This window comes from Cicer arietinum, chromosome 6 (assembly GCF_000331145.2).
Source record: "Cicer arietinum cultivar CDC Frontier isolate Library 1 chromosome 6, Cicar.CDCFrontier_v2.0, whole genome shotgun sequence".
Classification (NCBI taxonomy): Eukaryota; Viridiplantae; Streptophyta; class Magnoliopsida; order Fabales; family Fabaceae; genus Cicer; species Cicer arietinum.
In genome coordinates this window covers 875,977-899,447 of record NC_021165.2, presented here as the reverse complement: position 1 = coordinate 899,447, position 23,471 = coordinate 875,977, and the positions used below count along the sequence as shown (strand labels likewise).

General features: G+C 31.7%; 3 protein-coding genes across 4 annotated transcripts; 2 read left to right on the top strand and 1 right to left on the bottom strand.

The window, feature by feature from the left end:
* The first annotated feature begins 3,692 nt into the window (after nucleotides 1-3,692).
* Nucleotides 3,693-10,115, top strand: LOC101509093 (actin-related protein 5). Of its 2 annotated transcripts, XM_004503095.4 has the most exons (12): nucleotides 3,693-3,952; nucleotides 4,098-4,168; nucleotides 4,409-4,533; nucleotides 6,437-6,481; nucleotides 6,754-6,856; nucleotides 7,118-7,227; nucleotides 7,428-7,537; nucleotides 7,628-7,718; nucleotides 7,805-8,245; nucleotides 8,459-8,586; nucleotides 9,041-9,380; nucleotides 9,531-10,115. In XM_004503095.4, exons 1-12 carry the CDS (start codon nucleotides 3,852-3,854, stop codon nucleotides 10,032-10,034), a joined length of 2,169 nt encoding a protein of 722 aa, XP_004503152.1. In that variant the 5' UTR covers nucleotides 3,693-3,851; the 3' UTR covers nucleotides 10,035-10,115. The 2 variants fall into 2 exon arrangements, with proteins under 2 accessions (XP_004503152.1, XP_012572029.1); XM_012716575.3 differs by lacking the exons at nucleotides 3,693-3,952; nucleotides 4,098-4,168 and having other exon boundaries at nucleotides 4,449-4,533; nucleotides 6,749-6,856.
* A 1,933-nt stretch (nucleotides 10,116-12,048) lies between these two features.
* LOC101508775 (B-type cell cycle switch protein ccs52B) lies at nucleotides 12,049-16,005 on the top strand. Its single transcript, XM_004503094.3, has 10 exons — nucleotides 12,049-12,748; nucleotides 13,444-13,566; nucleotides 13,685-13,789; nucleotides 13,884-14,063; nucleotides 14,290-14,352; nucleotides 14,493-14,687; nucleotides 14,776-14,877; nucleotides 14,982-15,044; nucleotides 15,165-15,233; nucleotides 15,674-16,005. The coding sequence occupies exons 1-10, from the start codon at nucleotides 12,230-12,232 to the stop codon at nucleotides 15,725-15,727; spliced, it is 1,473 nt and encodes a 490-aa protein (XP_004503151.1). The 5' UTR covers nucleotides 12,049-12,229; the 3' UTR covers nucleotides 15,728-16,005.
* Nucleotides 16,006-18,435: 2,430 nt separating this feature from the next.
* On the bottom strand, nucleotides 18,436-23,264 carry LOC101508469 (telomere repeat-binding protein 4-like). Its single transcript, XM_004503093.4, has 9 exons — nucleotides 22,900-23,264; nucleotides 21,566-21,684; nucleotides 20,632-21,469; nucleotides 20,324-20,545; nucleotides 20,158-20,237; nucleotides 19,757-19,989; nucleotides 19,293-19,607; nucleotides 19,141-19,204; nucleotides 18,436-18,826 (listed from the first exon to the last, which is right to left on the bottom strand). The coding sequence occupies exons 2-9, from the start codon at nucleotides 21,644-21,646 to the stop codon at nucleotides 18,611-18,613; spliced, it is 2,049 nt and encodes a 682-aa protein (XP_004503150.1). The 5' UTR covers nucleotides 21,647-21,684; nucleotides 22,900-23,264; the 3' UTR covers nucleotides 18,436-18,610.
* Between the last annotated feature and the right edge of the window lie 207 nt (nucleotides 23,265-23,471).

Below are 23,471 nucleotides of genomic sequence, written 5' to 3'. Positions count from 1 at the left end.
TTATCTTTAGATATCTATATAAAACTAATAATTTATATATTACCAATATTCATATTAATTAGTATAACAACAATTTTGAGTTGTCCATAAATGTCTTATAACAACAAAATTTCAATTAACTCATAAATAAATAATATAAATTTTAGCATTCATACTATGGATTATTGAAATAAATCGTGATAAAAATTGTGAGACAATATTTCAATTTGACACTTTCCATTCACGTGGGGTAATGCATTCGATAATTGTACATATGTAATCAAACAAGCTTCAATTTGGAACATATATGGTGAATCACATCATTAAGTGCAACGGAAAAAATTAATAATTTAAATTCTTAAATTTCATAAATAGGATTCATAATAATTTTGGGTGAAAGTTAACATTCATAGGACATAATTCCATTTAGTTTCAAATAGGTTTAATTATGTAATTTTAGTCTCTCTAATTTTTTTTTAATAATTATGACTCCTACATTTATTCAATTTCTGCTTTCTTAACCCCCAACTCATTTCATATGTAATTGGATTTAATTGAAGTCTTTAATATTAACCCACACCCTTCACACCTAATCATTTCCTCCTTTCATCTCTTCACTTTCCATCTCCAACTCAACCCAAGAGCTCAACCCCTCACATTTTTTTCCTTTTCCTTTCAATAACAAATCGTACGTTCTCTTCCCATCTCCAATGGTTCCAACAACTAGAAAGAGTGAGTTCAAAGAAAGTGATGAAAATGGAGCAGTTGAGCTAAGGTGGGAGATGAAATCAAAATAGTTGAATGGGAGAAATAATTATGTGTTAAAGGTGTATGCTAATATTATAGACTTCAATTAAATCATAAAGGGGTAAATGCAGGAGTCAAAATTATCCAAAAGAATTTTGGAGACTCATACTACAATTGAGAAATTTAGAGAGTTAAAAGTGTATTTAAGGCTTTTAAATAAAAGAGAAAACAAGAGAAAATGAAAACGGGAAAATTTTTTACGAGGTTCTGTGATAGTTAAAAAAATTATTAATTCTTATAAAATTTTAATATTTTATTTTTAGTCTATATATATATTAATTTTTAGTTCCAAAAAAAATTCATTTTTCAGTTTTTTATTCGTGCTTTTGTGTAAATTCATGTATATATTTTTGAATGATTTTTGCAGTTATATATATTTAAAATATTATAAGAATATGTTCCACAAAAATTTAAACTATTTTTAATAAAAGATAAAATTAAACGTGAATTTTTAAGTATTAAAAACTTTAAAATTCATATTTAATTTATTTTTTATTAAAAAAATTTAATTTCTTATAGAGATGTTTGTAATATCATGACTAAAAAAACTACTATGAGTTGACTTAAAACTAGAACTAAAAGTCAAAATGAATAATTGAAGATTAAAATGTTAAGAAATAAAGATGAGTTGGTGGATGAGATATAAGGATTAAGGATGGGAGTGGTAAGGAAAGTTAAGGGTGTGTTTGATTACATATAAATGAAATGAGTTTGATTTATTTTTCAAGGGAAGGGGAGAAAAACAAAATCTCTTTTAAAGTATTTCTCCATTTTCGAGGTTTTTTGGAGAGAAAATGTTCAACATAACTTTAAAGTCCTTCTTAAAAATATATTTATATTTCATCTCCTCCCACTCCTCTATTAAAATCCATTTCTTTTCCTCCTCTTTGTTAAACCAAATAGACCTTAGAGTTCAATCTCCACTGTCAGCATAATATTAATATTACTAACATTTACTATACTTTAAAAAATATATTTAATTGTAGTTTTAATACTTTTATTTTTACTAATTCACAAAATTGGTACTCCTATTTTAAAAGTCAACAGTTTTGGTCCACCATTCTGATTTTTTAATTAAAAAATAATGACGTGAGATGTTATAAATAACGTGACATATGATACAAGAATTTAAAATGATTAACACTCATGAAATTGGAATAAAACACAGTAAAATCTTAGCTTTCAATTTCAAATTTTCTCTTCATATTTTTAATTTAATTAATGACATATAAATAATTAATACATCTAGATGATTTTATATCACAAAATTATATGTCACGTTATTAAAAATATGTCAATTCCGTATTTTTTAATTCAAAAATCGGAGGGAGTGACTAAAAACGTCAATTTTTAAAATAAGGGGATCATTTCTGTAAATTGGTAATAATAAATGGAATAAAACTACAATTAAAGCAGAATATAAGTACGACAAATAAAATATTGAAATTTTATATAAATTAAAACCTTATTTAACTCTATTTTTTAATCATACTTAACTAACTTTTAGAAATATTTTATAGTTTTCTTAATTTAGAAAAAGAATAAGTGATTCTTTTAATCTCTTTTGTTAACAACATTTAAGAACTGTTTGTTATAGATTTTTTAAATAAAATAATTTTGTTATTTAATAATTTAGAGATTTTTATAAAATAAAAGTTGGTTTTTGTTTGTCTATTGTAATAATTTAAAAAAAATTATTGGGTGCGTTTGTTACATAATAAAATAAAAGTGATTTTGTTTAAACTAATTTAAAGATAAAAATCTAAATCTATTTTCTGTTTGTTTACAACTATAAAAAACATTCTTTTAAATGATTTTTAATTTGTTTAGATACAATTATGTAAACATGATTTTTGAAATTATAAAAGACTTAAAAAGATAATTTAAAGCAAATAATAGATTAGTTAGTTGCAGCTTATTCATGAATCTTTCAAGTTTACTACTTTACAAAGTGAGAAGTAAAAAAATGATGAAATCGAAACCAAAGAAATTGAGTAAGCTTATTTACTGAAAAATTGAGCACAAAGAAGATATCCCAATTTAAAAAATCTAACAGTTTTTCACATAAAAATTTAATAGGAGAAATAAAGTAGTTTCAATGCTATTTGGGAAGGCCAAAAAATAGAAAATGATCTAAGGGATGAAAAGGGGATGGAAGTACAAAACTAAAGACTTGTGAAAGACTTTAGTATCAAACAACATAGAAGAAGGAGAAAAAATTTAGACAGTGTAGAAGAAGCTGTATTGAGAAGATTTTCAGAGACGACCACGACGCTACAATCGCAATGAAGAAAATCTCGTTGCACAAATGAACAAGGGCAACCACGTAATTATGAACAAAATTCACTTAAAGTTTCATATTTTTCACAAGTTTTTATCTGTGGAGAGGTAAGCTACTCTCATTAACTTTTTATTTTTAGGCAAAAAAATCATTTTATAAAACTTTTTAAACAACACCATTGAAAAAGGATGAAGAATCATTTTTCACTTAAAATAAATAAATTTTTTCTAGAAAAAATAGGAAAAAAATGCACCTATTGTAAAAAATGATATTTTTGTGAAATTATTAAAATATAACGTTCTATTTGAAATAAATTTTTTATTAATTAAAATTATATTTTTTTTAAATTTAATTATTATGTACTATCAACATATCAATATCATTTATGAAAATAATTGATAAAAATTAAATAGTTTTACTATTATGATTGATAGAAAATATATATAAATTCAATAATTTTTTTTAAAATGTAAGAAATCGATGAAACTTTTAAAAATAATAAATTTTTACTAAAATAAATATTCTAATAAAAACGCTTACAAACATTTCTATGATTAATTAATTGAACAAAAATAAATTAAAATTATTTTCCCATACTACAAAATTCACTGTAACAGAAAAAGTTAACACTACTTGACTTCAACGACCCAATTCTAATTTTCTCGACCGGGTCGGAGCTCACCATGTTTGTTACTTAGTAGTTTGTTCACCATCTGCAGATTCTCGAATCGCAGGTAACATAAAAACCAAAACTCGCTGTTCCTTCTTCCACTTCACTACTACAATGCCTTTCATTTCTAAAATTGAACGCCAAACCGATTACAATCTCTTCGATTCATCCATTCCCATCGTAATCGACAATGGCGCCTCCTATTTCCGTATTGGGTACTCTCTCCAACCCTAATTTCATCTCAAAAAATTGAAACTAACCCTTTTTGTGGTTGTCCTCGCTTTCTCTATTTTTTTCAATTTTTTCATGATGGGTTGTCGACTTTAACTTTAAAGTTTCTTACTTTTGGTGAATTATCAGATGGGCTGGTGAGACTGAACCCCGTGTTGTTTTCCGCAACATTGTCCAAAGGCCACGCCTTAAAGCCACTGGTATTACATGTTCCAACTTTTTTTTCTTCTATGCTTTTGGTTCTTCTTCATTTTAGTTACTATGTTATTTATGTTGTTCAGTGTTTGTGTTTGTCTAAATTACTGTGTGTAGTTAATATTGTAGCTGCTGTGCTAGTTCTTAATTGCGGTGGTTTACAATAGTTTTTATTCAGCAAACATAAAGGTAATTGTTTGCATATTGAATAATTAATGGTTAAATTTTAACATTTTGTAACACAGGAGAAACTGTCACCATTGTTGGTGACCATGATCCTGCATTATTGAAGTACTTTGATTGTACTCGCTCTGGACCACGCTCGGCATTTGACAGCAATGTTGTTTACCAATTTGAAATAATGGAATATGTAAGTTTTCCTGTTACAATTATGTGAGTGATTTTGAGCCTTTTCGATATGTTTGTGATGTGCTTATGATAAAAATCCCCATTCTCACATGCTAGTCTGATTTATTTTGATTCTGCTTTGTGTGCTGTATTCATGTGAGGTTGCACCTTTAATTCATGTAGTGCTCTGATTTGATGGTTGTATGTGAGAATTGGAAGTTGTATTTGAGTGGAAAAAGATGGTGGTCTGTTTTATTGCCATTGCTATAAGATAAGTTTGAGCTTATGAGCAACCTGTGCCGTTTAGTTGTAGATTTAACCGGAACGAATACTAGAAGCCATATGAAATAATGTTGCTAGTTGTTAATCCGGCAGGTCGGACCAATATTTAGGAACCCAATAATTGGATTCCAAAAGAATTAGAGGAAGAAATGAATAAGAAATAATAGGAGAAAATCTCTCCAAGAACAAGATACACAAGAGTGAATACGCTCCTCAAGGGCGAATGCACCCTTCAACTGGAGTACCAATTAACTTCTATGTTTTGCCAAATATCCTTTTTAACGGAAAGGAATTCTTCATTTATAGACTTCTCATACAAGAGATAAGGGGGAAAGGATTCAAAAGCAACTACCTAACAAACTCTCTAACTGCCAAAACAGAAACATAACTAACAACTCATGACTAATTTAACTACTCTAACTTCCCGTTATTCTAAATCCTAACAGAAACAGATTTTCAAGCCCTGGATTCTTCTATTCTTGAAATGATAAAATTTATCCAAATTCCAAAATATATTCTCTTTTCCTTTGTATGGATATATAGCTTCTGAATCTTTCTGTGGTATAAAGAAATATTAAGAGACCAAACTTTGCTATAAATCCTGTACCTCGAATTTTCTTGTCTAGAGTTTAGACTGCTGTATTTCTTCAATGATTTACATATTCCTAGCACTATCACACAACAATGGTGTCTTGCATCTAGCAGTGTTAAAGTTCCTTTTCATAGTATGAACCATGGTTATCTAATTGAGACTCATATTGTGAATCATAAGTCCTATTTTATGAATCATGAATTGAATCTTATTTTGAACCGTAAGATACATTACAACTAAAAAGTTGACATTTTTTGAGTAAAAATATTTGACATGAAGAAGTTATAAGCTGATATTTCATATATTAACCTCAATAGAATTCAAAATTCAAGTCATAAATCAAACAACAAAAGAAAAGTGGTTGGCTATACAAAATTGATAAAACAAAGTGGCTGGCTACACTAAATAGGTAGTGATTTTATTAGAATGAATCGGGAAGAGATGCATCTCACATTATTCGTGGATATTGGTAACTATGGTGTGGACAAGTAAATGGATGTATTGTTCTCCTCATATGAAGTATATGTATGGATTGAAGTGAGGCGGTAAGGTTTGGTAGGACACATTTTAAGGTCACAGGTGGAATATGGAATCATAGGCTCATAAGTTCATAACAACTAGTTAAGGAGGTGTACCATTTTTAATATATTACAGGAATATGGTCGCTCAACTACTGAAGTTTAAAGTGTATACTCCGTCGGGAGAATCTGGACTCGTATATTCAAAAACAACTAATTGCACACATAATTAAGAATGGTAGTTAATCTCATTTAATTTTCCTATTTAATAAAAAAACCTAATTGCATCATCCAACCAGCCTTTATCTTCATTTCATTTTCTATCAAAACTTGTTTCATGACAAAAAAATTGAATTAGTTATAGAGTATTTTGGGAATGATAACATTCAATGTATGAAATTAGTTAGAATTTGCTTATATTTTAGACCAACACACATTACTTATTTTTTTATTATAATTGAGTCCGGAGGTAGTACTTCATTAATTTTGAAAATCTTATCAAGGAACACATTACTGACTTGTTTCATCTTTAGATTCTGGACTTTGCTTTTGACCGGTTGGGTGCAACAGGATCAAAGGTATGGCCGTGAGTAGAATAGTGTTTTTTTTATTTTCCTTTACAAAGCATTAGTATGTTATCTTTGCTGTCGCAACATTTCAGCGATATTAAACTCTAATGGTCCTAATTTTGGTGTGCTGGTAAACTTAGTGGTCTGTGACTCTGTGGTGTTGTTACCTTGGACATAGAATTCCTTGGTTTAGTAAATTCACGTTTTTCTTTTTAAGCACTTCTAGCATTTAAATCATTATGCCTCACTCTTTCATATTTCTATGTTTAATGCCAGAGCAGATTGATCATCCTATCCTGATCACAGAATGTGTATGCAACCCAGTTCAGTCTCGAAGTAAAATGGGAGAACTTCTTTTTCAGACTTATGGAGTTCCATCAATAGGTACTAATACTTTTTTAACCCTACAATAGCAAAGTCTTTATCTTTTACAAAAGCCTTAGTAGTAGAAGAAACAAAAGTGTGGCCACCAGGTCTATTCATGGGAAAAACATCTATGTCAAACTCTAGCAGACCATGTTTGACATCCTGTCACTAGTTATTATTGGTTTGGACATATTGCATATGCATGTTTATATCTACTCCATGCTAGATGTGCACATGTAATTTTATTCACTAAGATATCGTGCTTTGCTGTCATGGCAGCCTTTGGTGTTGATGCAGCATTTAGCTATAAATATAATCAACAACGAGGTGTTTGTGATAAAGATGGTCTTGCTATGTGTCCTGGATTCAATACAACCCATGTGATTCCGGTATGTTTTTTAACATAATTTTATATTTGTCCTTGTAAAAAGGGTGTGTGGGCAGTTGAAAGTAAAAACTATTCCTACTTTTCAATTACCAGTTCTGCTGTTTCGCAGAGTTGCGGATAGAATTTAGATGTCCTGCCAGGTGTGTGAAGTGTTTATAATTATAACTTATAATAACCTTATCTTATTTTTTATATATTCAGTTCGTTGATGGGGAGCCTATTTATAAAGGAAGCTGTCGTAGTAATATTGGTGGATTCCATGTGACTGATTATTTAAAGCAACTTCTTTCACTTAAATATCCTTATCATATGTGAGTATGAAATCATCCTGCTTCTGCATTTGCCAAATTTAACTCCTAAATGTACTATATTTCTTAGCCTTTATTAAATTCTCAACACAGGGCTAGATTTACATGGGAAAAGGTTGAAGACCTGAAGATGGAACATTGTTATATTGCACCCGACTATCTTTCTGAAGCTCAACTGTTTCAGGTAAGAAATAGGTTCTTCTTCTCGACTTCTCCATTTAAGTTCCTCAACTGTTTCTAAGACTTGTACTTCATGTAATGCTCTGACAGCAAGGGGCCAAGGAGGCTGAAGAAAAAACAAGAATGTGGCAGCTCCCATGGGTGCCGCCCCCAACTGAGGAGCCTCCTTCTGAGGAAGAAATTGCAAGAAAGGCAGCAATAAGAGAGAAACAAGGTCAAAGGTTGCGAGAAATGGCGGAGGCAAAGAGGTCGTCCAAAATAAATGAGCTGGAAAATGAATTGCATGGTTTGGAATTTCTTTTGAATCAACTTGCACATGTTCAAGAGAGCAATGTACCATCTTTCTTAGCAGAGACCGGCTATGTCTCTAGGCAGGAAATAGAATCTGCCCGTAGTAAAGTTGTGCAATCATTACGGAAAGCAAAAGGTGAATCAAAGAGTGACCAAGCTGAGATTGAAAAGGCTGACTCTGCCACTAATGAGAAGTATTCTCTTATAAACATCCCCGATGACATGCTGACTGCAGACCAGGTTAGTTTATTTTTTATTTTATTTTTGTATAATTTTTTTATCACGTGCATTGTGAGATTGAACTCCCTGTCTTCACATCATTTATTTTAAATGTGGTTGTAAATTTTTTGCTTAATATTTACTTATAATCTTTATATCCAAATCATTTCTTTGTGTATTGTTGACATACCATGAAAAGGTTGCTATGTTCATTGGGTTTTACTCTTTTGATAGCTTGTTGAAAAGAGGAAACAGTTGTCAATCAAATCTATGTCTGAAGGGAGGCAGCGATTAAAACAGAAGCGCTATGAAGAGGGGCTGGAAAGAGAGAGGAAACAACAACTAGAGGAGGAGAAGCGCCTGTATGTATCATACTTCAATTTATTTGAGTTTGATTAAAATTTACTCTGTTGCAGGGACAGATCCAGGGGGTTTAAGGGTGTGCTGCAGCCCCTCCCCCGATACAAACTTGCTAGTGTATTTATAAAATTATATTATTTTTTTAAATATCATAGTAATAATTTTATATAATCTTTATTAACAAAAAAAATCTGCCCCCCTGTTCGATTGATTTCTAGATTCGTCCCTTGCATATTCATTTGAGCCAGAGATTATGTTCAGCTTAGTAAAATGAAAAAATCTAAATGGGAGAGCAATAACCTGTGGAATTTAAGGTTACTAAGTTCCTTAACAAGGGAGAGAAAAGTGTCTACCTTAATGTTTAGGACATGGCTTGAATACTTCTAAATAGTAGTATTTATTTTATGCTTTAGAACGTTTCTGATTGGTTTTTTCTTTTGGACCTTCTTAACATAGGGAGAACCCAGAACTTTACTTGGAACAATTGCGTTCCAGATACAAGGACCTTTCAGAGAAAATTGACCAACGCAAACGGCTCAAGACAAATGGAGGCTCCACAAATGGAAATGGTTTGGCGGGTAGTGTTGGTCGTGGCGAGAGACTCAATGCTGCTCAAAGGGAGAGAATGCGCCTCCTGACAACTGCTGCCTTTGATCGTGGTAAGGGCGAGGATACATTTGGTGCCAAAGACGAAGATTGGCAACTTTACAAATTGATGAGCAAAGATAATGACGACGACGATGAGGAACCGGATGAAGATAACACAGAGCTAGCTCGCATCTCTTCAAGGCTCCAGGTTAGGCTTTGTCTTTTATAATGCAAACCCTAAATTTTTTACTGCGTTGTCGCGTCTGTTTGCATCATTGCATGGTTATTGTAGATTTCCTTGTATCAAAGGCTTTTGATGACTCAAAAGAATCTTGCTGATATGTTGTTGGTTTGGTAGCTCTTGGATCCAACATTTGTGCCCAAAGTAGAAACGGGTAGCTCCCAACCTGCTGAGGCGCCACGCACTCGTCCACTCACGAAAGAAGATTTTCAAATTGTTTTCGGTGTTGAAAGGTTTAGGTGCCCTGAAATTTTGTTCAGTCCAAACTGGATTGGGGTTGATCAGGTGGGATTAGATGAGATGGCCGGGGTCTCGATGAGAAGGTTATCATGTAAGGACGAAAAGCTCGAAGAGAGGCTGACTAATTCCATACTTGTGACTGGTGGGAGTTCACTTTTCCCTGGCATCATTGAACGCCTCGAAGCTGGAATTCGGATGATTAGACCCTGTGGTTCACCTATTAAAATAGTTAGAGCACTTGATCCGGTTATGGATGCATGGCGTGGGGCGTCTGCTTATGCATCGGCCCCAGGTTTCCACACACAAACATTCACTAGGATGGATTATGATGTAAATGGCGAAGACTGGCTTCGTAGTTATCAACTAAAATATTCGTTGTAATTGATTTTATAACTTGGTACAGTGTAATGTCTTGAACATCATACCTCGAGTTAGACAATATATTATTGTTCACTAATCTAACTTACTCTCCATGCTGTTGCTAAACCTAAGATTATGCTACTGATGACACTTTTGTTTAATTTTAATTGTAGTTGTCTATATAGTTTTTCACTCTCTTTTCCTGTGAGTAATGTGTAGAAATATGTGATCTCTGCATACATAATTTAAGCAATGCTTGTTGGTTACCCCTTACCACAATCAAGTGCTCTTTTACAAAATGGTGAATCGATTAAGAGAATTTGAATTTTGTTAGAATAATTTTTCACTAGACTTTACTTACGTATTCATCGAACTCTAAATTATTAAAACATTTTTTTTAGAAAAATAGGTTGAGGGGAAAAAAACAGCATGCCACATCATTATATTATCCATTAAATACATGGAACCAGTGCAAAACGAGTCAATGTTTTTTATTTTGATGAGCAAATAAGAAAATAAACATGGTCCTCAAGACAATGTTTCTGAAATATCTATAATGCAACTGACAAAGACTTCATCATCATATTAAGAAAATAAACATGTTTAAGCTATCTGTCACTAAAATCAATAAAATGATAAGCACAAATAAGACATTATAGTTGGACTAAATAAATCAATATTATCCTAGGCATAAATTATCAATTGAGAATCTCTTTTAGAATTAAACAGCAAAAAATGAAATTAACAAACTATTTATTGAGGATAATAATTTCACTTGATATTTGCTCCAACTAATTATAAATGATATGATACATAATATCATTCTATTTAGACTATAGAAAAAGTAGTTGTTTGAATTGATTTTACGTGAAAATATTTATTAAAAAGGTGATAGAAAAATTAAATTAAATTCAATGCTATTACATAATATTGATTTGGGGATCAAAATTGATTTTGAAAGCAAACGGAGATCTCCAATTTAGTGCACGGGTATGTATTTATTATTATTATTATTATTGGTACCAAAATAATAATAATAATAATAATTTAGGCAAATTAACTGAGTTTAAGTCTAATGGAAGATATTTAATTTCTACAAAGTAAGAAATCAACGTTAGAATTTCACTCGAGTGAGATATCAATATTTAGTGTTGAGGTAAATAAAATTAGGTTGAGTCTAATAAAAATTTGGTTTCTACAAAGTAACAAATCAAAGTTAGAATTGAATAGAGAGTTATCAATATTTAATATTGAGACACTTTGAATAAAAATATTATGATGGAGATAATATATGAAAATCTAAAAAGATAAAATGAAAATAATTTGTGCATATGCATAATAATAATAATAATAATAATAATAATAATAATAATAATAATAATAATAATAATAATAATAATAATAATAATAATAATAATAATAATGTGTGATACACAGTCACCGTGTCTTTAAATATATTAAAAAAAATGATAACTAATGTCTCAATAACACTCAATAACACTTGTTAAGAATGTAAATATTAAAAAAAAATCCTAAAAAATTATATAATTTAAATTATGAAGTTACAAAAGTAAAATTTATCATTAAAAACTTGTTTTTTATTTCTTATTATTTTTTTATCATATATCATGTCTTTAAATATATTAAAAAAAATGATAACTAATGTCTCAATAACACTCAATAACACTTGTTAAGAATGTAAATATTAAAAAAAAATCCTAAAAAATTATATAATTTAAATTATGAAGTTACAAAAGTAAAATTTATCATTAAAAACTTGTTTTTTATTTCTTATTATTTTTTTATCATATATCACTTAAAAAATTTATTATTAATTAAATATACATTTTAGACCAAAATGAGTTTTTAACCATTGTTAATTTTATTTTTTTGACTTGAACGTTAAATGTTAGCACTATGATATGAACCTAAAACCTCAACGGCATACAAAGTTTATGTGAGGAGAAGCCTAGACTGGTAATTGACCGTTGGAATATAAATAATAATAATAAATTAATAAAGTTACCAATATCAGCTCCTCCTTCTCTCTCTATAAACCTCGTCACAATTCGACCGTTAAGGATCTCCTCTTCTTCTTCTTCTTTCCTCAAAACTAAACAATCTCTCTCTCTCTCGATTTCACAGAGAGAGTGTCCATTTACTTAACAATTTTTTGTTATTCATTAATTAATTGATCGAAGAAAAAGAAGCAAAAAATGGAGTCACCACAAGCAAGAAAATCAGGGATAAACCTACCAGCTGGAATGTCCAGCATAACCTCACTCCGCCTGGAAACATGTTCAACTACACCATCATCAGCTTCACCGCGTGCAATCTCAAATCTCTCATCAGTATCATCACCTTCAAAATCTTCATCTTGTAGTGACAGATTCATACCCTGTAGATCATCTTCCAGACTCCACACATTCGGATTAATCGACAAACCATCGCCTGTTAAAGAAGGGAGTAACGAGGCTTATTCGAGGTTGTTGAAATCGGAGCTTTTTGGATCTGATTTCGCTTCTCCTTCTTCTCCTGCAGGTTGTGGTGTTCCCGGTGTTCAAAAATCTGAACCTATGATGAGTCCTAGTAAGAATATGCTAAGGTTTAAGACGGATCATTCTGGTCCTTCTTCGCCTTTTTCCCCTTCGGTTTTAGGTCATCATTCTGCTTTCTCTTCCGACTGTTCTACTCCTCCTAAGCCTCCTAGGAAAGTCCCCAAGACACCTCACAAGGCAAGCTCTTCCTTTTCTCTCTTTTCCCTTTTTCTTTTTCTCAACATATTATCACCACGCTCACATTCACCTTTCTAATAATTGAAAGAATAATGTAATTCTAATTCAAATCTGAAAACATGTATCTATGTAGTGTTTGTGTTTGTGTTTATGTTTATGTCGGATACTGATGTGTCACACACTAAACCTGCCTCAAATTTGAATTGTGGGTTGTACATATAACCTAAACCCTAAGTTAGAATCATATCATAGCCCTTAGTGAGTGAGTTCAATCTGTGTATTACGAAAAACTCTAATTTCACTCATGACAATCGTTGTTTTACAAACTAGTTTTATGATCTTGAGTTAGACTCACTCCCATGCCTAGGTAAGCCTTTACTTTACGGCTTAACTTTAGATGCGCAACTGAAACGTGACATCAACCATAATTTCAAACCATGGACAAGACATTAGAGTTTCTCTAACCAATTGCAGGCAATCTTGAACCATTCATGAGTTTAATAGTTGATTCCCTTGTTCATTTTTTTCAACTCTAGATTTAAAGAACATTGTGCGTTGTCCACCTTTCAAGCTCTAAAACCTTTGCAAGTTTAAGTATTTGAGAGGGTTTATCTTTCATACAGTTACAAAAGTAATTTTTAGAGCTTATGATGATTGTTGAACATTGATTGCTAAAATTGAACAAGGTTGTGCAGGTTCTGGATGCTCCTTCACTTCAAGATGACTTTTATTTGAATCTTGTGGACTGGTCCTCACAAAATACTCTAGCAGTGGGGCTTGGCACTTGTGTTTATCTTTGGAATGCTTCAAACAGCAGAGTGAGTATGATGAACCTGACAACAATTTCACAACATTAGTTAAAAACAAAAAAGGAGAAACACCTCTTAACAAGTACAATCAAATTGTAACATATATGCTTGTTTATGTGGCTTTCAGGTGACTAAGCTGTGTGACTTAGGGCCTTATGATGGTGTCTGTTCTGTCCAGTGGACCAGGGAAGGTTCTTTCATATCTATTGGTACAAACCTTGGTCAAGTTCAGGTACAAACCTTATTAGCTTACTTAGATTTGGTTTTTTATACCTATCCATGTATTTGATGATAAAGATTAACAAACTTTTTGCATTATGGTACAGATTTGGGATGGTACTCAATGCAAAAAGGTCAGAACAATGGGAGGGCATCAAACAAGAACGGGTGTCTTGGCATGGAATTCTCGCATTTTGGCTTCAGGAAGCAGAGATAGAAACATACTTCAGCATGACATGAGGGTTTCAAGTGACTTTGTCGGAAAGCTTGTTGGCCACAAGTCTGAGGTAAGAAAATAACTTGACAAATACACACATGTTAAATTGCAGGCAAATGCAATGGATGTGGCTGCAATTGCGGTTGCAACACCGTAGCGGATAATTCTAAAACCACTATATACTTACCGCAGTTGCAGACCGCAGTTTAGAACCACGAACCTGGTAGTAATGTTTTATTATAAGGTCAATTGTAAGTAGAGAAATTGATTGCAATTTTCATCCTTCAACTTGACAGGTATGTGGATTGAAATGGTCCTGTGATGACAGAGAACTTGCTTCTGGTGGTAATGATAATCAGGTATGCCTCTATTTCTTTCCTTTTCTTTACCAAGACTAAAAATTAAACACAAAATTTGCTTCATTCTATACTTTTTGTTTAGTATTTTTCTAGTGGTTTAACTCACCTCTTCGAGGTCATACTTTATCATATGTGAGCAGCTTTTGGTATGGAATCAGCACTCTCAGCAACCAACTTTAAGACTTACAGAGCACACTGCCGCGGTGAAGGCCATTGCTTGGTCACCTCACCAGAGCAACCTCCTTGTGTCTGGAGGTGGAACTGCTGATAGATGCATTCGTTTCTGGAACACTACAAATGGCCACCAATTGAACTCTGTTGACACTGGAAGCCAGGTTTATTTTCTCACCTCTTTTTTGTACAGTACTATAAGAAGAATCCATATATTCAAACGAAGTATTTAATGCATACATAATCTTGCAGGTTTGTAACCTTGCTTGGAGTAAAAATGTGAATGAGCTAGTAAGTACTCATGGTTACTCACAAAATCAAATCATGGTGTGGAAATATCCATCACTAACAAAGGTACTTTACTTTGAGATTTTCAGATATTTTTGAAAAAAATCCAAACAGAAATTATTATTTATCAACTATAAAATGTCTTAACCATTTGGAATTTTGTTTATTAGGTTGCAACTCTAACTGGACACAGCATGAGAGTACTATACCTTGCAATGTCTCCTGATGGTCAGGTTAGTCCACATAGCAGCATGATTCCTTTTTTACTATACTATATTATAAATATATAAATAAAAATACAAATTGATCTTTTTTTTTTTTCATCATTTTAAATTTAATGTTGGATAATGCAGACAATAGTGACTGGTGCTGGGGATGAAACGCTGCGGTTTTGGAATGTTTTCCCATCAGTTAAAACACCTGTAAGCATGTGACCAATTTTCAATTATTGCCTATTATGTTTCTTGATTTGGTTCATCTAAAGTGAGTAGTTAGTAACATGAAAATTCATTGGTCGATATTTTAATGGCTTGTGATTTGTTATACATGTGCAAATAAATCAACCATTAACTTGTTTAATAACTCTTGATATAACTTGTTATTTACTTAATTCTCTAGTAACGTGAAAAATTCATTGGTTGTGATATTTTATTGGGTAATTTGTTATTCATGTGCAAATAAATCAACCATTAACTTGTTATACATGTGCAAATAAATCAACCATTAACTTGTTTAATAACTCTTGATGTTCACTTTATTCTCTAATAAAGTGAATTAATTGCTCACTTTAAATTAGCCTTATCTTATATGTTTTCAATGCTACTTGAAGCTTCTCCTAATTTTTCTGTTTATTTCCTTTCAGACCCCAGTTAAAGATACAGGCCTTTGGTCACTGGGCCGAACCCAAATTCGATGATCCATTCATTAAGCAAGCCTTCAACTGAAACAATCAAGAAGATTTGACTTACTATGACAAAAATTGATAAGGAAAAAGAGTTGTTTATACAATTTTTATTCAGATAATTTTTTCTGTAAATGGAATGAATAATAATGACACATTCATCTCATATAACCTATATAGAACACGGGGATGGTAAAAGATACATTTGTAAAGTTTTTCATTCATATTCAACTTTGTATTTACTTACAATAATAGTTTTGAATTAGGAATTGTTAAACCATTTTTGTTTTTCATTCATTTTCAAAATGTGTTGAGGGTGCAACTGTTGATTGGATAGGGTAAGGAAGATTTGGCTCCAAAATAAGAAGGGTTAACCCTTTAAATGATCTCTCACTAATAGAGAAGTTAGGAGTGCATAGACAACCATGCAATTTGTCTAGAATTAGGGATGAGAATAGGTTCGACTGTTCGTGGGTCTATGATCTGGCCTATTTATGGTTTGGTTTGGCCTATTCAAAGCTAGATTCAAACTATTTTTAAAGTCTATTTATTTAAATAGGTCAGCCTATTAGAGAAGCCGTCATAACATAACTTAATAACAATCAACTAATATTTGTTTATAAAAAAATGAATGAAACAAACTATCTTATATCCTTGCACTTGATTTTTATTGAGCAAAATTATTTTTTAATGATTATAATTTGGTTCTTACAAAAGATGAATGTTTACTATTGACATCACATTATCACTAATAGTAGAAGTGGAATAAAAATCGGTTCGTAACAACACACTTACGAATAATTGTTGTAGATGCTTCTATAGCTTTATGTTTTAGTATTATAGATGGTTTTATTATAAACAGTTAAATAGTTAACAAATAAAGTAAAAGACTAAAAGTAATACTACATATTTTAATTATATTAAAAAATTATACCCAAAGAGATAAGATGATAGTAATTCCATTCCATTTTGTTCTCTCTACGTATCAAACACTATCTTACTAAATCATTTAAATAATGTACTCATTATTTTAGCAATCACGGAAACGGCCAAAGAGTCCCGTCTCTATGAAACAAAAAGAAGGGTAGTGTGCCTGGAATAAATAAAACCCTTGAGCCACAAAACTTTTGACCCCAACGAATTTAATTAAAACTAAATATGAAGTTTCAAGTTTTAGATCAATTGACTCTAAGGGTTATGCTCTAATGGTACTCATGATTATAATTGTTACGTTTGCTTGCAAAGTAGAGTTTTATTTTTACTTGTTTGTGTAAAAAAATTTACACCATTAAAAATAACAACTATTTATATTATTTTAGAAGTAATTATAATTATAATTAATATTTTTTTTGTGATTATGATTGAGTCTTTAGAATCAATTATAATTATAATTATTTTTTTAGTAATTATAATTGACTGATTTATAAATATATAGATTGCAACTTTAATTAATATATTTTATGAAAAGTTTAATTATCTTGATTCTATATTACTTCTAAAATTTAAAATAAAAGAGTAAAAAAGGATATATTGTTTAAATAAAAAAGATGTCCATAATTATCTATCTAAACATTCAATATTGTTTTAGGCTAAATTATTTCCCAAACATAATATAAAAATTAATTAATATAGATAATACTTATACACTTATTTTTAAAATAGAAATAAAAATAATATTTCAACGTCATATATTAAACTAAAATATATAAATACCAATGAATAATATTGTTTCTCACATTTTTCTCAGCCATTATATTTCTTATTGCAAAATAAAATTGATTTGTAATATGTATGGTGCACGTGCATATGGAATTTCGTGCAAGGTGCAGATAAGGATCCGGTAAGAGAAGGGAAGGAATATTCTTTGTTACGGCCATCAATGTCCTCAAGCCCACCTTGTCTTCGTCTACTGAAAAATTAAATAAAAAAAATATAAAAAAATAAAAAATAAAAGAGATCGTAGTTATCACAAACTCATAATAATGGTGGGCCATATCCATGAGCTCATATTGTGATAAATATGGATAAGATGTGATTTCAAAATTTTGCAAGTCATTCACACCAAAAACATTGTGAAACATTGTGAGCCAATTACGACTCATTTGGTAACCATCAATCATTATTATCCAAATCAATTACCCGAATATTATTTGTTTCCAATTTTGTAAATTACTTTTATCATTAAAAAGTAAAAAAAGAGTGCAATTCAAATATAGACTTTTCAAAAAAGATTTTGAAAATAGATCCTTAAAATTAATTTGGTATAACACATATTACTAATTTAATTTTTGTTATTAAAAAATTTGGTATTAACTCAAAAACACTTGAATGAAACGGGAAGAATCTCTTTTAGTGTAATCAGATATTCTGCATTCAATTTCTGTCCTAAAAATATAGTTAAATCTCTAAAAAAAAAATCTCTAAAAAGAAATTTCCCGTTTATAATGATTTTATCCGACTTGAGAGATAATATTTGGTTGATGTGAAAAATTGATAATATATTGTCAATCAATTCAAAATTGACTACCACTAGACCAAGACAATATAGAGAACCTCAAATGAAATACTAAAAAAAGAACTTACAAACGTTGCAAGAAAAACAAATTCTATAAATAGAAAGAAAGAGGGTATAACAAGGAAATCATTTTTCCTTTTTCTTATGTTCTTTCAACAATTGCTACATACAAATGAAAAATGAATCGAAAAAAAAAAATCAAAGAACATCACAAGACCCTGTTAGAGTACTTTATTACATCAAATCATTTACAAAATGGCAACCCACATGCAATTAACGGTTGGCAAAGAATTTGGTGTGAGAATATTTATTATTACATGAAATTGAATAAAAATGTACAAGTTTTTTCTTTTTTGCTGTTCAACAACACAAGTATTTTCTTTTTACACTTGACTGGACATCCTTTCAACTGAGGCTTCTGTGATCATCTTCAATGCTCCTCCTGTTCCACATTGATGCTTACCATGTTGCTTGATTTGGTGCTGTGACCAATAAGCATGTGCACCCAAAACTCTGTCCAAAAGCTCTTGAGGTACTGGTTCTCCTCTCCTTTGTTGAGGAGATATTTTTGCAGTGTGCACTAGTGTTTTCCACTTATCCTGCACACACATATAAGTCTCATCAATCGTCATGAGCAAATTAAGCTATGTTTCTTTTTACCAAACTACTCCCTCTTGAATGAAATATAAGCAAAAATGGTATTTGAAAAGTTGATGTATCTGGTTTTCAAATATCTTTTATGCTGATATTTCATTCTAGAGGAGGTACACGTAAAACATATTGAATCATTGCAAATATCAACAATGAACTCAAATACCTAGTATGCATTATATCTTTCTAGTTAACAATGTGAAGTTAATTGCTTGAGTTAAAGGACATTTTGAGTCCAGAGGGAAGGAAAGAAACAATTTACCTTTAAGTCTACATAAGTTCTATGATCTGCATTATCAAAAGCTCGCAACTTAACATCACGCCACCTGCAAGGCATAAACATTATCAGCAAGCTAGTTTTGATGTCTATTTGCATTTTCAGGTAAAGCTGATATTAATAAATAAAAGTTATACCTTCCGGTCCCAAGTTCTTCAACTGCATGAACAAGTGCTTCTACCTCGGACACAGAGAATGGTCTCCTGGTTCGACGCTGTACAAATTCAGAGCGCTTGATTTTCTGACTCACAGGAACCACAGCTAATGCTTCGTTACTAGCCGGAAGAGCAACTATCGCTCTGGAATCTGGAGTTATTTCGTCAACTATGGTATCAATAGGGGAACTAGTAGAGTCATGGTTATTTTCAACTAGGTTGCCTTGATTTGTCAGCAAATAAGAGTCACGTATGATATCGGTTATCCCTGAATCTAATGCCGGAGTTTCTGGAGACCTAAAAAAATTAAATGATGCTATTAGCTATAGTTTCTCAAATAATAATCAACCGAATCATAAGTAAATTTGATTTACAAGCACTATCATTTGCACTTGATAAATCAGCTATGGCAATGAAAAGAAACTATGTTATGAAATATAGCTCACCTGATAGGTTCGGATGTTTCGCATTGAGAAGAAGGATCACCAACACAAGAAATTGGAGAAGCTAATAGAGAACTAGGCTCCAACATGAAACTGAGGGAATCGAGATTCTCATTGCAAGATAAACCAGTCTGCTCAAGTGTTCTATTGTCATCTCCGATTTCTTCCCCCTGAAGAAGAACACCAACATGCATACCGCCTCCAATTATACCCATCACTGCCTCCATGACTGTCCTCTACAAAAAAAAAATTGTAAAAATACACAATGCAATGGTTAGATCTAGACCGTTGAAAGATACAATTCATTTTCTTTCTTTTTAAAAATGGACAAATGTTTGATACCAATAATAATTTTTAAAACGAAAATATATCAATTTTTATATTTGGCAAAATGCTATTTATACCTTTAGTGAACCAACAGTTGCAGTTTCGGGGACCTCAATGTAAAGCTCTGGTATCCTAAATGATTTAATGCTAAACTTCACTGTTCACAATGAATATACAAAACATAAGTAACTATTTACTTAACAATCAAGATAAACAACGAAGGAATATTGGAGAATTAGTTACCATGAGAATCCTCAGTTACATGCATTTTTGCAGAAGAGCTAGGCTTGTGTCCATTCGCTCCTTTCTCAGGCGAATTGGACACACTCTCACTGCTGAATCCCCCATCAGAAATTACTGCAGAAACGCGATCAAAGAATCTCCTCCTCTTAACAACATTGCTGTGGTGAGATCTGTCGAAACCGTGACTAGTCTTCCTCTTACGATAAAGAGGTACTTCAAGATCTGCAAATTTAAGAATCATTGTTACTTTCAGTAAAAAACACAATAAAAACTAAGCTGACATAGTATGCATTTGGTACCGCACTTACCAGATCTTGAAAGTTCACAGTCCTTCAACTTCGGAGCAACCTTCCAGTATTTAGAAGACAGCAGATTCTTGATTCTACGATGCGCAATGCGTCGTGGAGACCTAAAAGCCTTTGACTTAGCGCAAACCTTTGTGTACCTTATAAAGTTTTCGTCATCATCTCTAAAATCTAACTTAATGCCATTCCCACGCTTGGTAAAGGAATCAGTGGGAAAAGGCTTCCTATGAAGTGGATATTTTTTTACATTAACTTTCGAGTCAACAAGAGCAGGAGACATGTACAATTCCAACCGGTCTTTCAAACCACATTTATCAGCCGAAGTTGATCTGTGATAATTTGAAACACCAGCTTCCTGTTCCAATCTGAATCCTTTCTTTACTTTCCTGTTACAAGACTTCCTGAAATTTTCAGGAGCTTTTACTAATCTATTAGTATAACTACCATATTTGTTATCTGATTCGACAGTTTCGGTCTTCACATTAGCTTTAGCTTTTTCCAAATTATCAGAATTATTATTAACTGAAATGTGTCCTAACGAACAATCAGTCTTGGCATGCAGAAGAGGTTTCTGATCATTGTTTTTTGAGGCTACATTGGTTGTAAAAATACTCTCTGTACAGCTACCCTGATGAACTCCCTCTGTTATTGATGGTTTAACTTCATTTTTTCGATCTTGCACGATGATGCCTTGGCTAAACGAACAATGATGATTTCCTTCAGATGCATTGCTACAAGCAGAACTTTCACTCTCCTGCAACAGCTTGCCAGCTAAAGATGCCAATATTTCAAATGCACAAGCTTCACCATCCTCAACCGAGTTTTTTAATGGACTCCTCCTCTGAACAATTATCAAACTTAAACGGATTAAAATAGAGTTCAAAACACCAAAAAAGAAATACACAAAACAAATTCCAAAAATGAAGCAAGTACTTACTCTTGCAGATCTAGGAGCTCTGGGAATAACGGGAACTTGAAAGCCAGTGAATCCATAATTTACCCTCCTCTTCAACACCATAGTTTAAACAGAAGCATCAATTCACTAGATCTTTGTCACTGTCATAACATTGAATGAAGACATACAAAGTTAATTTTCACCTTTTTGCTTTTTCAAACTATTTCAAATAACAGTTAATATATAGTCAAACAGTTTTTGATTATTTACATACTACCAAGGAATACGAGTTGAATAATCTAATCTTCAATAAATCCGGACAATTTTTTTCCACATGGATTTATATTATGTTGGAGATAATTTAAGACCTCCTTCACAATTCCATAAAGGCAAAAAAGGAAAATTCATCACAACATTAATTTGGCAACAAGCATTGAAGTCCAAGTGAAATAAATATGATGAAAAATCACAAAGACCAAGAAACAAAACTTAAGAGAAACCAAATCTGTCATAAAATCCATCCAAACAATAACTGTAACAACAATTAAGATCAGATTTAAAACAACTCCAAAAACTACCAATTCAAGACACGGATTCAATTTCATTAAACATGGCGTAACAACAAACAATGAAATAGGCTGCTATTGGCTGCAATGGTTGAATTTGAATCTAGATCACAGCAGTAACAGAAACCGGAAATTGATCACATGAAAGATCATTGCTAATATGGATTCACACTAATTCCATGGAATTTCAGGAAACAATTCCAATTTCACGGTAATAAAAGAAATCATCTGCAAATCCATGATCAAAATAAAAAAGAAAACACACACGCCCAAGGATCTTAAAATTCAACATCATCAAAACTATAAAGAAAGAAAAAAAAAAAAAAAAACTGCTATTGGCTGCAACAGGTTGATGAGTGCTAATTGTTGGAGATCAACACAAAACAAACCATTTCAGATAATCAAATTTTCTGTTCTCCATAAATCAAAGAACATGATGTTCAACACAAAAATAAGTCTAAAACCCCCCACAAGAAAAAATTCAAACTTTTCATATTGAAATGAACAAAAAACCAGTAGCATACGACAAAAACATCTTAACTACCACGATCGGATCTCAATTCTCAATTTTCAACTCAACCTCATAATTTTTTAATAGAAAAAAACAGAATCTTCACATGTTAGAACAAAAATTGTGTACAAAGCAACTACAATTTCTCCTTCTATCTGAATTTCCATATATAATTCAATGACAAATATGCAGATTTAACAAAACAATCTTCACGCCATGATGAGATCAAGAAAAAAAAACACCAAAACCCAAAATTCAAACCACTTACATGCACCAAAACATAAAAAACAACAACTCACCTTTTCAAAAAAACAACATTCGAACAACGATCCGAGGAATCAAGTTATGATCACGTAACGAAAATTCCGAGGAAACCAATTTTCTGTCAGGAGAAAAAAAAGTGTAGAAACTTGATGATGATGGTAGGAAACCAAAGCAGAAAAAACTGTCGGAAAATGTGTGAGATCTATAAGAAATTTACAACTGAAAATACCAAATCCTCAAGGTTTCTCTGTTTTTCAATAAAAATGAGAAATTTTCATTTTTTTTTCTTTTTTTGTTTTTAAATGTAATTTTATTTATTGTGTTGTGAGATGGAAGAAAACAATAGAATAGATAGAATAGTAGATAGAAGAGTTTAGGACACAAAAACCCACCAATACCCACGCAACAGTACCCTTAAACCCTTTATAGCTACGTTGTTTTGACCACATAACCGGACTAGCCAGTAAAAGTATTTTATTACCGGTTATAACAGGTCAACTTCCCCACCTAAACCCTCATACTTAACCCCTAACCCAAAGTCCCAAACCCAACCCAACACAAACCAAACCCCAAATGTATTGTGTGTGCCACGTGGAGAGATTGAAAA

Coding starts and splice junctions, on each gene's coding strand:
- LOC101508775 (XM_004503094.3), top strand. CDS start 12,230: ATGGAGTCACCACAAGCAAGAAAATCAGGGATAAACCTACCAGCTGGA. Junction 13,567..13,684: donor GGAATGCTTCAAACAGCAGA/GTGAGTATGATG, acceptor TGTGGCTTTCAG/GTGACTAAGCTGTGTGACTT. Junction 14,688..14,775: donor CTGTTGACACTGGAAGCCAG/GTTTATTTTCTC, acceptor ATAATCTTGCAG/GTTTGTAACCTTGCTTGGAG.
- LOC101508469 (XM_004503093.4), bottom strand. CDS start 21,646: ATGGTGTTGAAGAGGAGGGTAAATTATGGATTCACTGGCTTTCAAGTT. Junction 19,205..19,292: donor GAAGAACTTGGGACCGGAAG/GTATAACTTTTA, acceptor TATGCCTTGCAG/GTGGCGTGATGTTAAGTTGC. Junction 18,827..19,140: donor GAACTTATGTAGACTTAAAG/GTAAATTGTTTC, acceptor ATGTGTGTGCAG/GATAAGTGGAAAACACTAGT.
- LOC101509093 (XM_004503095.4), top strand. CDS start 3,852: ATGCCTTTCATTTCTAAAATTGAACGCCAAACCGATTACAATCTCTTC. Junction 7,538..7,627: donor CTTAAATATCCTTATCATAT/GTGAGTATGAAA, acceptor TTCTCAACACAG/GGCTAGATTTACATGGGAAA. Junction 9,381..9,530: donor GCATCTCTTCAAGGCTCCAG/GTTAGGCTTTGT, acceptor TTGGTTTGGTAG/CTCTTGGATCCAACATTTGT.